At 39.2% G+C, this 16,422-nt stretch overlaps 1 protein-coding gene across 24 annotated transcripts in view; it reads right to left on the minus strand.

The window, feature by feature from the left end:
- The window catches only part of DLG2 (discs large MAGUK scaffold protein 2), a 2,253,656-nt gene that overhangs the window by 23,136 nt on the left and 2,214,098 nt on the right, over positions 1-16,422 (minus strand). For 15 of the 24 annotated variants that reach the window (XM_089332011.1, XM_089332096.1, XM_089332002.1 and 12 more), the window contains one exon: positions 1,732-1,831. In XM_089332011.1, coding sequence (XP_089188137.1) covers positions 1,732-1,831 — 100 coding nt within the window. Of the gene's footprint in view, positions 1-875; positions 922-1,731; positions 1,832-16,422 lie in introns of all 24 variants that reach the window. The other 9 variants (XM_051821188.3, XM_051821160.3, XM_051821155.3 and 6 more) reach the window with 1 other exon arrangement.

Here is a 16,422-nt window from a genome sequence, read left to right on the forward strand (position 1 = left end):
CACAAAATTCTGTTTTCACTTCATTGATGCCTACACAAAGGGGTTAGTAACAAAGAAAGAAAAATCATAGCATAGTATATTGATACATAGGAAAATTATTTTAATTGCTTACTGCAATGAGACAGGCTAAAGACATGAATAACTAGAAAATATTCAGGTTTAATATATTTTTCACTCTATATTACTAAGTGAAGATCTGATTATGTAATCCAGCTAATAAATCACTGATAGTAAAACATATCAATACATGTTTAAAACTTTATCATACAAACGCTTCAAGCAGGATCACTGCAAGTTAGAGAAAAAAATCAATTAAAGTTAATAACAAAGGATTATTTATGGAAGATCAAAAAGCTTGATATTTACTTTTTGAGAATGCATGTTCCTTTTGACTACAAAGTATCTCCTTTACTGATAGCAAAGTACAGCTCAATTATGGAATTTGGCAAGGTCATTAAGTGTTTTCATGTGAAAAGGCGGAAGAAAGAACATAAAGTGCATTGCTACATTGCTGTTCTAGAACATTTAGCTCACCCTTTCTTTCAGCGTGGTTTCTTGCTCTCTGGGAGATACTGGGCAGCAGAGCAAGTGATGCTATGGTGGGCATCAGGACCATGCTGATCATGGCACACGGTCAGAAAGGGCAAGTGTTAACCGCAGCAGAAGTTAGAGTGCCTGACACGCTTTGCTTTTTAATGCTGACATGCAGAACAAAACGGTTGAAAATTACTTTGTAGGAGCATTCACAGCTAGGTAACAAATAAAACTCGTTTCTTGTGCATGCTAGGAGTGAAAGGCCCTCAAGAAAAGGAACAAAAGCCAAACTCAAAAGGAAAGGAAAGGAAAAGTTACAGTGACCATTCCTGGAAACTTACTCAGAGTCTTTGTTCCATAACCGTCGTCACCTAATCCGGGGATGTCCTGCATGGAAGTCCCCAGAGAGAGCAATGAGAGAGGAAGAACAGCCACGGAAGAGGAAGGAAGAAGTCAGTGGAGTTGAAATGGATACTACCATGACGGACCGCGTTGCCTGAGCAGTCTGGATCCCTGTCTCGCTGCCTCTGAAATAGCTTTTACCCCAAACTCTTTGGGCTGAGGCTCAAGAAGGAAACCTCTGATTTGGAAAATAACTTGAAAGGTTTAAGAAGATTATGACAAAAAAATAAATAAAATTAGCAAATACTTTTTTTTTTGCCCACTGTCAGTTTTGCCACTTAGGTGAATGATAATCTCCAAATTTTATATCAAATTTTTAGATTTAGCATCCACCAATACAAGTTTGCTGCTCAGTAAGAATTTAATATTTGCTGGGAAAGAGTGAGCAAATGTGTTAGGAATCAAGAAAGGTAACCAAATTGCCTCTTAATTAAAATATATGTGGCAATGAGATCCGGTATTTCTGACCAGAAAAGGATTCGTCTCAAGCCCTAGAGAGTTGCATGATACTGAAAGGCATGCCAGACCCAGTCCTGGTCACAGATAAGTGCCGGTTGGAAGCAAACCCCCAGTTTTAGCAAGTCTCTGTTCAATGCAATCTGAAAAGAAGAGCTACATGAAGGAAAGGATCCAGACTGCAGCCAAACACTGGTCACAGTAGTAAGACCTGACCTGCCTGCCTGCCGTGTCATTTGCCTAGGCGTGTAGCGTGGGAGAGCCTACATCATGCGTGCTGCCCGTGAAGGTTTTTTTCTCTTGGGTTGCCTGTGACATTATCTTCGAGAATCTACTTACGTTCAGGATCACTGGTTTCCTGCTCACTCTGCTCCTTGTTCTTGTAGAATGGGAATTTTCGTGAAAAGATGAAGCTCTTTTTACGCTTGTCATTGAATGACTGTGAAGGAGAAAAGGCATGGGGCAAAAACAGGGGACGTCTAATTGTTGTCACACTCATGCTGACAAAACAACTAGTTTGTAAAAGCAGAGAGAGCTGTAGTGACGCAAGTGGATTCTTTCCAGAGGTGCCATAGGGCTCTAAAGGCAGATTTTGTTTTCAGGGAGAGTAAATTCTGGATGATGGCATCTGAGAAAAATTGTTTCCTAATCAAGACTGTGTACAGACAAACAGTGATGGAGGGCAGGGGTCTTAAATTTGGAGCCTAAGACTCAGAGTCCTTGCCCTGGCTCTACATCTCACTGGTCTGTAATACTATAAACAGGTAATCAAGTCTTTCTGAACCTCCATATTTTCATCTGTAAAATATGGATAACCAAGATAAATATAAAGTGCTATACAAATGTCATCTTATCTGTCATCGGGTGGAACAGCATTGATTAGAGAAACTAGTTTTCTTTTTGGAGCCTAGTTATCTTTTAAAATAACTTCAACTTGAGTTACTTCAGCCTGAATTTAATTAGAACTATAGACAAATGTGTAAATTTATGATATGAAAAATTATGATATTTTAGTCTTACACACAGATAGATGATAATTATAGCACAGCATAGCATTTTTATTAAAAAGAGATTTTAAAAATAATTTAGGCTCAATTCCTCATTTTATAGATACGGAGCCAGAGATACAGATAGTCTGAATTCTGTGCCAATATCACAGAGATAGTTGGTGACAGCAGAAGATAGTCAACCAAAACCTATTTAAACTGATGTGAAAGGGATATTAACTTGATATTCACTCAGCAAGGGAGAAAGGATACTCACCTGCGTTCTGATAGGTTAAATATAAGAATGGCTATCTTTAAGCTGTCTCACTAGCTTAAATGAAGCTGAATTAAAAATAATGCATTTAGGGCCCGGCACTGTGGCATAGTAGGCTAAGCCTCCACCTGTGGTGCCGGCATCCCCTATGGGCACTGGTTCTAGTCCCAGCAGCTCCTCTTCCAAAGAAGCTCCTGGCTCCTGGCTTCTGATTGGCTCAGATCTGGCCATTGTGGCCATCTGGGGAGTGAACCAGCAGATGGAAGACATTTCTTTGTCTCTCCCTCTCTGTGTCTGTAACTCTACCTCTCAAATAAATTTAAAAAATTTAAAAATGCATTTATACATGATATAATACAGATATGACAGTTTATTAATTCAAGTATATATCATGGACTTGCCTGGAACTCTCCTTAAGAAAATTCCATTTGTTTCATTGTTGTTGTTATTATATAAGTGTTATGTGGTTTTCTTTTTTGGAAAACATGTTCACAGACATTTTATAAGCTATGGGCCATGTGAGTGTCACTCATTTCACATTCATATATCAGTAAACAATGTTGCTCCAGATTAATTACCACACTCATTTGATTTGGTTTGAGGATCTTCTAAACATTTACAAAATTTAAAATCATTCCCAAAGAACATGATTTAATATCACATAGGTAGGAACTAAAATGAGTATGTTAAAGACTCTGAGGGTAATTTTAAAGGAGTATTCTGAAACAGTTTCAGCAATGGCAGCAGTTAGGAACAACTGAAGAGCCTGCAACATGAATTCTTGGAAGGGAAGAACACTTGTTTGGATGTATGCATTTTGTTCCATTGGAGGTGATCAATCAATTGGCCTTGTGGATTTGAAGCTTGACAAAATGGTGCAAATAACTTGTTTTTTGGTGTACCTGTGTACTCTTATATCAAATATCCAATTTGACAGTCATGTCCACTGAGGAGACATTAAAGGACTAAAACATTGGTGCTGTCATTAGTTACTTTTTTAGGTACTATAAACTTGCACCAGAGTCAGTGGAGCTTAAATTTTGTTCCTTGAAGAAAGTTTTATGAAAAATAGTAAATCAATTGCGTAACAATTTTTGAAATTGGGGATAAATTTTCTACTTTGCTTTCAAGTTCTAAAAGTACATTCTCTGGAAAAAGAAGAATGATCACTTCAGAACGTTGTACTCTGCTGACAGCACATGTAGGCAATAGAGTTTTGTCACAATTTATAATGGGCGACTGATGTCCAAAGACAAAGTGGGGAACTGCCCTGTAAGTTCAAGTTAAAAGTGATAATCCTTAAAGACACATCAAATATTCTTGCATCACTCCAGTTTCATGCCACTTTTACATTTCAAGCATATTTAAACTTCAGTAACTGAAAAAAAATGTAAGAATTAATGGTATGTGATACTGCAAGGTATGTTAGACATTTATATTCAACATTACAAATGACTTGTCATGCAAAAAAAATTATGAATTTTCATGCAAATATACAAAATAATGCCAAGAGGAGTAAAGCCAGGGGTGAAAAACACTGACACAGATGGACAATTTGAGGCCTTTGGGCGTCAAATGAAGCTGCATGCAAACCGTATCTTTTAAGTGTGTCCAGGGCCAAAGGAAAATGAAAAGGTGTTGTCTGTGATTAATTCTTTTATGTATCAAAGCAAGAAATGTAACCTGTTAACATTTCTCAAGTATGAAAATATTGTGTATCATGGGTTATCTGATAGGGACATAATAGTACTGAGCACCACACCATGTAAAAGAACAGAAATCACATAATAATACCTCAAAAATAAAGTTATCTAATATATCAATCTTATTAACAAAAGCCATTCGGCATTAGAATTAAAGAGAAGGTAATGGCATTATTGGTGGTTATATTTCCTTGCATTTATGGACACCAAATTGTACTTTTAGTTCACATTCAACAGATTTAAAAGTCACACATTTAGAGTCTTTATTTAAACATTTCAACTGTAAGAGATTATAGGTAGCTTATAATGCTCTAACATTATTCTTTATGTTTATTAGGCATGTATAACACCATTATATAAGCTTTTTGCTGGAGCAATTTTTATTTTAATATAGAAAAGGAAAATCTGTTACACGAATGCTAGGTGAGAATAATAAATTAGCACTTTTACTATTGATAGAACACATGGCTCTAAAGCGAACGAAGGCTGGTTTACAGTTCTATTCTTATTTGTACTTGATCAATGCTATTCTTTGTCTCTTAACATTACAGTATCTTAAATTCTGATCTGTTGTTTTCATGGCAGGAAGTTTGAATAGAGACTGAAAATATCAATCAAACTTGGCATGCGGCAAATTGGCATTATCAAAGCATTCTGCTTTGGAATCTGAAGTGAATTATTCTTGTGAATAAAAGTGACTCAACAACAACTAACATTTATTGAGCACTTTCGTGCCAGATGTGGTCCTAAAAGTTCTATTTGGGTTAATCTCCATGCTAACTTCATGAAGTTAGCACTGTCATTATCCCATATTACAGACCAGGAAACTGAAGTTTACACATCTGCTATTATTTTACCAGAGTTACACTGAGGGGAACAGTGAAGTCAGGAATTGAATTTGCAAATATTCCTGGTTTCTAATAATGGTGTTCTTATAAGCATAAGAGGTTTCCACAAACCAAGTCTGCTTCAAGTTTATAATTCAGAGGACTAGCATTTGACTTTCTTAAGTGATACCACAATCTGTTATTCCATAGTTTCATAATTATTTACTTATGCCATTAGGTGTTATCAGATTGAACAACATCTTTTCCTGTTATTCTGTTACAATTATAATACCCATTTATATTTTTGAGGGTTCTATTCCACTTGTTTTTGTTCTTATGGTAAATGTAAAACAAAAAGAGAAGAATCTCAGAGGGACAGATTGTACAATGATTAAAAGGTAATTACCCATCATAGGCAAATCTATAGAAACAAAGTCGATTTTTGTAGGGGTGCAGGGAGTGGGAAGTGACAACTAAAAGGCATAGGTTTTTTTTTTAGGAGAGATAAAAATGTCCTAAAATTAGATTGTGGTAATGGTTGCATAATCCTATGAATACACTTAAAAACTCTGAATCATACACTTTTAGTGAGTGAATTGTATATGATGTGAATTATATCTCAATAAAGCAATTTTAAAACGGAACCTCTCCCCAACCACACACCCTGTGGGCTAAGAGGAAACAATTAAAGGTTTCTAATCTTATTTGGTGTAAATATCTCTTCTCTTTACTCAAATGACAGGAAGCCACTTTTTCCATCCCTTGCAGTCAAGCACTTTCACATTTCTTTTGTTTATCTGATTCTGTCTTGCCTCTGTTAAATGAATACCTTTCATGTTGTGACAGACATTAGAACACTCATACCAAGAGTCAGAGCCTTATCACCTTCACTCAGAAGTCTCCAGGTTGTTAGGTCAAAACGCATGAAATCGCCCAGCCTGACCCCAAGATGCAATGGCAGCAGTAAAAAGCCTTAAGATAAAATACAGGTTTTATGAAGACGGAAAACAACACGAAAAACTCGAATCACTCCTCCTCTCATTCAGATTCCATCTTTTGAAAAGCACGTGAGTGATCTTGACATATTTTTATCATTTTATCCTGTTCATCCAGAAAACTTCAAAACCAGGGACATGTTTTCACTTTTCTCATCTTCCTGTTCTAATTTCTCAAGCTTCAAATGTTTCGTAGTTCTAAAATGTCACCTTCGTGATACGAATGTTCTCAGGGAGGAATTCAGATTTAAATTTATACTGAGCTCAGATACACCTTTTTCGTGGCCTCTGTATTTTTTATAAATGCTTCTTTCCTCTTAGTTCATCCTTTTTTAAAAAAGATTTACTTTTTATTTACTTGAAAGGCAGAGTTACAGAGAGAGGAGGAGGAGAAGGAGAGAGAGAGGGAGAGAGGGAGAGAGGGAGAGAGGGAGAGAGAGAGAGAGAGAGAGTGAGAATGAATCTTCATTCACTGGTTGACTCCCCAAATGGCCACAATGGCCAGGGCTGGTTTTGGCCAAAGCCAGGAGCTTGGAGTTTCTTCAGGGTCTCCCACATAGGTTCAGGGGCCCAAGCACTTGAATCATCTTCCACTGATTTCCTAGGTGCATTAGCATGGAGCTGGATCTGAAGTGGAGCAGCCAGGACTTCAAACTGGTACCCATATGGGATGCCTGCACCACAGGCAGATATTTTAACCTGATATGCCACAATGCTGGCCCAAATTCATTCTTGTCTCTCCTCTTCTAAAATAATTGTGCTCCCCTAGAGAAGCTGTTACTATAAATTTGGGCTACCACTTAGTATTATGCACATGTTTTCACACTTAAAAAAAGAAAATTAAAAAATTAAAAAAATATTTATTTGAAAGGCAGAGACAGGGAGAGAAACATGGAATGAAATATCTTCCACCCTCAGATTCACCCACAAAATGGCCACAACAGCCAGGGGTAGGCCAAGATTCAGGAACTTCATCTGGCTACCCTACACAGAAGGCAGTAACCTAAGTACTTGGGCCATCATCCACTACTTTCCAGGAACACCAGCAGGAAGCTATATTAGAAGCATGGCAAGGCTGGGACTTGAACCAGGCACTCTGATATGGAATGTGGGCATTGCAAGTATCAGCTTAATCCCTTGGGCCATAACTCTTGCCTCCCCAAGAAAGAGAATTTTAAAACAAGAGTGGTTAAAGAACTAGTAATAATGAGACAAAGGAAGGTTATAGGAAAGGCAAGACTAGGCTTGAGATGGATCTGTTCCCCAAAATATTTCTACAGTGTTTCTATGAATGTATGTATACATAGGTGTGTCTGCAACACTGCCCACTTGTAAAATGGTTTCTTTTCCAATTCTAATGAATGAATGGGTCCAGGCATTGAGCAACAGTAGCTGTTAACAGTACAAAAATAGAGAGATAGTCAGAGAGAGAGAGAGAGAATATCAGATTTTATGTGCCTCCAGATTGAAGAACAAAACATTATTCAAAGTGGTTTTGCAAGCTACAACTTAGTCCCAAGGTAGAACAAAACTTCCTCAATGAATCTCAATCTAATCAAGTACTGGTATATGGAAATATAGAACCAAGTACCAGTATATAGAAATAAGGAGGACACAGAAACATGCTAAATTGTAGTATAAGGAGGCATTTGACAAAATATGAAGTTTAGGAAACACTACAAGGCAAATGACCTGGTTTCTTTGATGTAAAAGCTGCAAGAAAACAAACAAAAAAAGGAAGGGGAAATTTATAGACTAGAAAAGGCCTAAGACAGATCAACCAATTACAATGTATAGACAGTGAGTATTCAGATTTGGGTTCAAACAAAAACTTGTAAAGCAAAACAGCAACAAAAAACATTTATGATACTTTCCAATCTGAGCTCTGAAAAAATAATGGATTTTTGTTAATCCAGTAACTATTTTTTGTGTGGTAACAACATTACGGTCATATTATACTGAAATATTTTCAGTTGCAATGATTTGATTCATTGGACTGCTTTAAAATAACTTGGGAGAAACAGTCTTCTATTTACCCTCTGAGTATATTCTAAAGGTAAGATGGTAGGCCGGCGCTACGGCTCACTAGGCTAATCCTCCACCTTGCGGCGCTGGCACACCGGATTCTGTCCCGGTTGCCCCTCTTCCAGGCCAGCTCTCTGCTGTGGCCAGGGAGTGCAGTGGAGGATGGCCCAAGTGCTTGGGCCCTGCACCCCATGGGAGACCAGGAGAAGTACCTGGCTCCTGCCATCGGATCAGCGCGGTGTGCCGGCCGCAGCGTGCCGGCCGTGGCGGCCATTGGAGGGTGAACCAATGGCAAAGGAAGACTTTTCTGTCTGTCTCTCACTGTTCACTCTGCCTGTCAAAAAAAAAAAAAAAAAAAAAAAAAAAAAAGGTAAGATGGTAAAGAAATCTTGAACTTTACCTAGCAGGTTTATTGTTGGTTGCAATACAATACAATTCTAAAGCCATTTGGTGTGTGCAGCAAGATCGAGCAAATGAGTAAACACATGATATTGGTAACTAACTAAGGTTGTCATTTTGAAAGAAAGGTGAGGAACAAATGTGGAATGGGGAAGGAAAGGAAGAGTCTTACAATGGTGAACAGTAATTAGAGATCAGATATAAACTTAAGACTTTTAAAAAAAATTTTATTTCTGGCCGGTGCTGCAGCTCACTTGGCTAACCTTCCACCTGCGGCGCCAGCACCCCGGGTTCTAGTCTTGGATGGGGCGCCGGTTCTGTCCCCGTTGCCCCTCTTCCAGTTCAGCTCTCTGCTGTGGCCCGGAAGTGCAGTGGAGGATGGCCCAAGTGCTTGGGCCCTGCACCCGCATGGGAGACCAGGAGGAAGTGCCTGGCTCCTGGTTTTGGATTGGCGCAGCGCGCTGGCCATGGCAGCCATTTGGGGGGTGAACCAATGGAAAAAGGAAGACCTTTCTCTCTGTCTCTCTCTCTCACTGTCTTACTGTCTGTCAAAAAAAATTTTTTTTCCATCTCTGTCCATTAAATGTCCTAGATGTAATGATACCCTAGTAGCAAACAGACAAACAACCCCCAACCCAAAAACTGGCTCTCGGATTTTTGTGTTCTAAATGCCAGTTGCCACAAAAAAGACCTAGTGTTTTTTAGAGTAATACTTGATTCTAAGACTGGAGCAGGAGAAGTACAAGATGATTCCGAAATATTTTGTTGGCCTAGGAGGTAAGAAGTATTTTTAAATTTTATTTGTTTACTTGAGAGTCAGAGAGATGAGGATGGGGGTGGAGGGAGGGAGGGGAGAGAGAGAAACATTCCAATCCATTGGTTCATTCCCTAAATGTCTGCAATTGTCTGCAATGGCAGGGGCTGGGCTAGGGCCAAAGCCAGAAGCCAAGAATTAATCCAGGTCTTCCACGTGAGTGACAGGAACCCACGAGCCATCACCAATGCATCTCAGGACCTGCATTAGCAGAAAAATAAGTCAGGAGCTGGAGTTGGGAACTGAACTCAGGCACTCTGATAATGGGTTGCAGGAGCCTTAACTGCTAGGCTAAATACCTGTTTGTAGCAAGTAAGAGATTTTAAACAGAAATATAAAACAATACCAGAATAAACAAAGAAAGTCTAAAACTAATGGTGGCATCCAAAAAGGACACTGAAACCAAACCTGGATAATTTGAATGTGATGAATGATGATAGCAATGGAGTATAACCTATTGGACTAAAAAATCAATGGATTCCTGTAGATTGCCCAAAATACCTGATTAACTCAGAATGGGAAAAAGGAAAAGACTCATCTTTAGCTAAAATAAGATCTAATAACTATCAAATGATCAAATCAGGAAATTATAATTTTATAGCTACGATATATATAATAGTAATTCAGCAGAAGTTGCTTTAAACTATTTGTTGAAAGTTTGTTGGGGGACAGAATATTTATTTCCTCATAGATTATTTACTTACTAAAACAGTGAGAAAAGATGCCTTTAAAGTAAAGTAATCTGGCAGATATCACCTTAACCAAGTGGTCAAACTTAGCACTGCCAGTGGAAGGTGGCCCAAGTCCTTGGGCCTCTGCACCCACATAGGAGACCTGGAAGAAGCTCCTGGCTCCTGGCTTTCGATTGGCACAGCTCCAGCCTTTGCGGCCATCTGGGGAGTGAGCCAGTGGGTGGAAGACCTCTCTCTCTCTCTCTCTCTCTCTGCCTCTCCTCTCTCTGTGTGGCTCTGAGTTTCAAATAAAAAAAATAATCGTCCCTTTTCCCATTTATATATTTCTGGAATCCATCTTGCTAAATAAATTTGGAGAAGCTCAAGTCCTGTAAAGAGCTAAGGGACCCAAGAGACATAGAGACCAAATCTAGCATTACATAGCTAAAGGGGAGGCTGAATTATATGTTGATGCATGGCAAGTAGGACATTCCCCTTATTTTTCAGATAGATGATCTGTACAGTATTACTTCATGTGGGATAGCATACCTATTCCCCAGAAGTATTGTAGACCCTCCCCTCTCCCTCATTCTGCAAGCTACCACTCAGGTTTCTGATTTGCTTTATGGCAACAACTCTTTAAAATCATCTTTTCTATTACCTTTTGAACATATTTCAATCATATACTTAAAATGTTGTTAACATCATCTACACTAGAGGGCAGTGAACTATGGCCCATGGGGCAACTGCCCACTATTTTTTTTTTTTAAGATTTATTTATTTATTTGAAAGTCTGAGTTAGAGAGAGAGAGAGTGAGAGCAAGAGCGAGAGCGAGAGAAAGAGAGAGCTTCCATCTGCTGGTTCATTCCCCAATTAGCTGCAACGGCTGGAGCTGCTGGAGCTGTGCCAATCTGAAGCCAGAAGCCAGGAGCTTCCAGGTCCCCACCTGGGTGCAGAGGTCCAAGGATTTGGGCCACCCTCTACTGCTTTACCAGGCCATAGCAGAGAGCTGGATCAGAAGTGGAGCAGCCAGGACTCAAACCGGCAACCATATGGGATGCCGGCATTGCAGTTGGCAGCTTTACCCACTGAGCCACACACTGACCCCCCACTAATGTGTTTTTGTAAATGAAATTTTATTGAAACGCAACAACTTCCATTCTGTATGTATTGTCTATGGATGCTTTAGCACTACAGCAACACAACTGAGTTGTTGCAACAAAGATCAACATGGCTCACAAAGCCTAAAATATTGATTTCTGACTACTGCTCTATATTGCTTTATTCAGAGTCACCAATAAAATTCAAGTTGTCTGATCCAATGTATATTCTCAGTTATCATCTACCTTATTGATCTCACTAGAAACGGTTCATCACATATTTCTTTCAGAAACACTTGTTTCCTTGAACTTTTGTAGAACTTTATATTCTCATTGTCCTCCTGCCTCACGAAGTCATTAATCCCTAGTCTACTCTGTGGCATCCTTCTCATCTTTCCAGTCCTGACGGATTGGGGGACCTGAACTCAGTCGTTGGTCTTTTCTCCTCTCTTTCTCCTCCTCCCCCTTCTTTACCCTCTCCCTGCCTTGTCCTCTCTTCCCCTCTCCTCCTCTACCTACAGTTGCTCTGTAGGCGATGTCCTCCCATGCTGATGGCTTGATTATGTCCAAATTTATCTCCAGTTTGGAACTATTCCCTGAGCTCAAGACTCATATATCCAATTGCCTACTCACCATCTCTCCTTGGGTGTGTAATCAACAGTTTCCAAACCAGACACTTGATCTTTTCCTCATACCCCACAGAAGCAAACAATACAAAATTCAAGCAAGAAGGTAAACAGTAACACAAACTTTGGTCCTCACTCAATCATATCTATGTTATGAAATTGTAATTCTTCTGATTACCCAGGCTGAAAACTTGTAGTCATCCTGACTCCTCTTTCTCTCACACCCCACATCCAATCTGTTCATAAATGCTGTGTTCTCAGCCTCAAAATACACCCAGAATATGACCCCCTCTACAATCTCCATCACTACTACCCTCATCCAAGTTACCATCATCTTTTGCCTAAAGCACATCTTGATTTCCAGTTGGTGTCCTGGCTTGCACCTATTTCTGTGCCCTCTCATCTCCTTAGAGCAACCAGGTGATCTTTCACGGTTATAATTCAGATCAGGTCTCTCTGTTCAAGACTCTTCAGTGGCTTACCAACTTTTGTTCTGTTATTTAAAAATTTTAAAAGGAATTTATTGATACATTAGATTCTCAGGGTCACAGCAAATGCATGATACTTACTAAAACATAATTCTAATCAATTCTCAAGTTAATGTGATATTAATACAAAGAGAACAGATTCAAGTAGTTTATGGATACGATACTTAGAACATAACGGTACTTCCCTTCCTCTGTCCCTCCTCAGGATAGAATCCAAAACCTACAACATGGCTGCGAACGCTCTCTATAATCTAGATTCTAGTTACTACATTGACATCATGTGCTACTTTGATTTCTTTGTCTCACCACACTCCTGCCATACTTATCTTGGTGCTTTTCCTACAATCTCCAAGCATCATCTTGCTACAGGGGCTTTGCTCTTGTTGTTCCCTCTATTTGTAATGTTCTTCTCTTAGAGGCCTGATTCCTTGCTTTGTCCAGAGTTGCACTCAAATCTGCTCATCAGAGAGGCTTTTCCTGACTGATTTATCTAGCACTAGTCCTATCACTCTTTGCCGCCTTCTACTTTTCTTTCTCACATGAATCACCAACTACTTACAGATATTTGCTTACTGTTTATTTTCCCCTATAGGAATATAAACTCCCTGCAAGTAAGAGCCCCTTCTGTTTTCAGTCACCGTTGTCTTTCTGGTGCCTTAGGACACACACACACACACATAGTACAGGCCTGATAAATACTTGTTGGATTAATAAGTAGCCCAAATCCTTTTGTGTTTAACTGTATTCTAGCACTTCCTGCTATCAGTTTTTATCTTTTACTTGTCTGTCTGCTACATAAACTGTGAGCTATTTGAGGATAGGGCTTATTTTTAACTTATTTATTGATTGTTTCCAGTATCTCCTTAACTTAGTACCTGGTACAAAGTCTGCTGGTGAATAAATGAATTCACAGTCACTGCGATTGTCAATCAGGACCTGGAGAAGCTAGCAACTAAAATCCAATCCAAAGGGAATATGATCTCTTCCAGGATGAAGCAATAAAATCAAGTTATCAAAGCAGAATCTTTTGGCTAACTCAAATCTCATGCTTGTCTTGACTTTATACCATAAAGCCTGACTGGCTTAATTATCTAACGAGTTCTGATCTTGCCTCATGAAGTTCTGTCCATTGTAGTCTGTCATGATGGTAGTTGTGAGCTGATGATCTGACACCTCATCAGCCTGCTCCTGGTAGCTGTTACTGGAACTCAGAGCTGAAACAAACAAAACTGCTTTCTGGTCTTATATTTAAATAAGTCCTAACTATTTATTTATAAACAGACCACAGTGAATCATATTGATAATTTTCATTTTAAAAACACTATCAAGTAAAAGTTTCTTGTTGACCAGAACCACTCAACTAAATGGTACACTAGATTCTGTGATTTAAACCTGCGGGTTTAGGTTACATCAACTCTACCTCCTACCCCCAGGAAAAAGGAACTGAGGGGAACTGTCCTTAGCCTTATTCCTGTGTTACTTCTAGTTATTTATCTGAAGCTATTTTGACTCCACTTCCCACAAGACCAAGGAACAACAGCTATGTTGATTGTTGTTTGAGACTTAATTATATATGTCCTATTCTTGTGCTCTCAAATTTGTGTGAACTTTTCAACTAAAACAGATTTATGTTGACCTTGCCCCAGACTGCAAGGACACCAGGTTTATTGTCCTGTGACTTCCTTCCTGGGAGGTGAGACCTCTAACGGCTTCTTGGCTGAGGTCCCTGACATTAGTACCTATGTATGACTCACTATGTTTTTCACAGTCACTGGCTCCTTTCAAAGTGAATATTTCCAAATATTTGTCATGGACTCCTACTTGCTTTTCCACAATTAAAGGTTCTTACCTGCTCATTTGGAGAAAGAGAAGCCTATCCATTGCTGAAGGAACCAGTTTTTGGAAGTTTATCATTGTCTTTATGGCACAAGTATATTCAAAACACATGTATGGGCCGGCGCCGCAGCTCACTAGGCTAATCCTCCGCCTAGCGGCGCCGGCACACCGGGTTCTAGTCCCGGTCGGGGCGCCGGATTCTGTCCCGGTTGCCCCTCTTCCAGGCCAGCTCTCTGCTGTGGCCAGGGAGTGAAGTGGAGGATGGCCCAGGTGCTTGGGCCCTGCACCCCATGGGAGACCAGGAAAAGCACCTGGCTCCTGGCTCCTGCCATCGGATCAGCGCGGTGCGCCGGCCGCAGCGCGCCGGCCGCGGCGGCCATTGGAGGGTGAACCAACGGCAAAGGAAGACCTTTCTCTCTGTCTCTCTCTCTCACTGTCCACTCTGCCTGTCAAAAAAAAAAAAAAAAAAAAAAAAAAAAAAAAAACAAAACAAAACAAAACAAAACACATGTATGTATATGGCATCTAATTTTAATTGTGGAAGTTTGTTAGATATACTGGAAAAATATTTGCAAAGTGAAGACCTCAGAAACATATGCAAGTTTTCCTTGCTCTCTGTATTACTATTTTTATTTATGGTAATTCCTGGTGAGTATTAAGAAATGAAATCTAATATGTATACCAGAAATATCACTGGAGATGAATTTACAAACATGCCAATGGGATGTATGGTAAGAAACTGTAGAACAGGCAAAATAAAACTATGGTGGTAGAAATCAAATTAGTGGGGGAGTTATAAACTATGTTTATTCATCTATTATCATGGTTATAACTATGATACCTCCCAAAACTATATTTCTGGCATACACTACTCTTCTAATTAAATAAGGACATATATTCTATTTGGATGGTGGTTACAGATATGATTTCCCTTTGTCCATCTCATGAACACTGACACATATTTAAAGATCTGCATCGTGTTCTACTTAGGGCCATCAAAATGAATGCCACTCATTTTTACAGATTTCTTTCATCACATTACTTTCTAAAAGAAGTACCATTCCATAGTCATTTCTGTATCTCTAGAATATAAAACATGATAGGTACTTTTTTAAAAAATATTTTTGACAGGCAGAGTTAGACAGTGAGAGAGAGAGAGACAGAGAGAAAAGTCTTCCTTTTTCCATTGGTTCACCCCCCAGATGGCCGCTACTGCCGGCGCACTGCGCTGATCCGAAGCCAGGAGCCAGGTGCTTCCTCCTGGTCTCCTGTGCGGGTGCAGGGCCCAGGCAGTTGGGCCATCCTCCACTGCCTTCTCGGGCCACAGCAGAGAGCTGGACTGGAAGAGGAGCAACCGGGACAGAATCCGGTGCCCCAGTCAGGACTAGAACCTGGGGTGCTGGTGCTGCAGGCAGAGGATTAGCCAAGTGAGCCATGGCACTGGCCAATAGGTACTTAATATTTACTCAATGAATGCATGAACTGAAGTGCTGAGTGATAATTCTCATCAGGAGTGTGGGGAGAGAATTTGGGCAAAGCAAAGCAAAACAAAACAATATGGACATCTGGAGAAGAGTGAGAGAAGTAATGGAACAATAAGAATCACAGTCAAATGAGTAACGCTTTTTTACAAATTGCATTTCTCTAGAGTTATATTCCAGATTTTTCTCATGAATTTTATCTCCCAATTTTTGTTTTGCTAAGTCATATCATAATTCTTATGCTCAACGATATGATTTACTTTTAGCTGCCTTTTATTACTAGTAATAAAAATGTGATGGCTCAGCTATTTGCCCATATGCATTTTTGCACAGTGTCACATAGTGAGTTTTAACTATTGTCCATAATTCAATAACAGAAAAGTTTTAAACATTTTAATTGCATTCATAACTTCAAAAAAGCCTACCACATAATTTGACCCTTCTAATTTTGTTTCTCCACTTTTATTACTTTTTCTCACTAAAAACTTAGTTTGTCCAGAACACTTTTTCTATTAAAATATAAGCATATCCTTTAAAATTTTTCTTTTAATTGACACATAATAATTGTACATGTTTATGGGGTGCAGTGTGACATTACAATGCATGTGTACAATATGTAATGTTCAGATCAGAGTAATCAGAAAGTGATCAGATTAGGATAATCAGCAAGTTTATCATCTCAGAAAGAGAAGGGAAATGGATAGACCAATGAAACAGAATAGAAATGTCAGAAATCAACCCACACATCTACAACTAACTTATCTTCAACAAATGACTAAAATTAATCTCTGGAACAAGGACAGA

The sequence above is a fragment of the Oryctolagus cuniculus genome, chromosome 1 (genome assembly GCF_051225735.1).
Source record: "Oryctolagus cuniculus isolate XC-2025 breed Fujian yellow rabbit chromosome 1, ASM5122573v1, whole genome shotgun sequence".
Lineage (NCBI taxonomy): Eukaryota > Metazoa > Chordata > Mammalia > Lagomorpha > Leporidae > Oryctolagus > Oryctolagus cuniculus.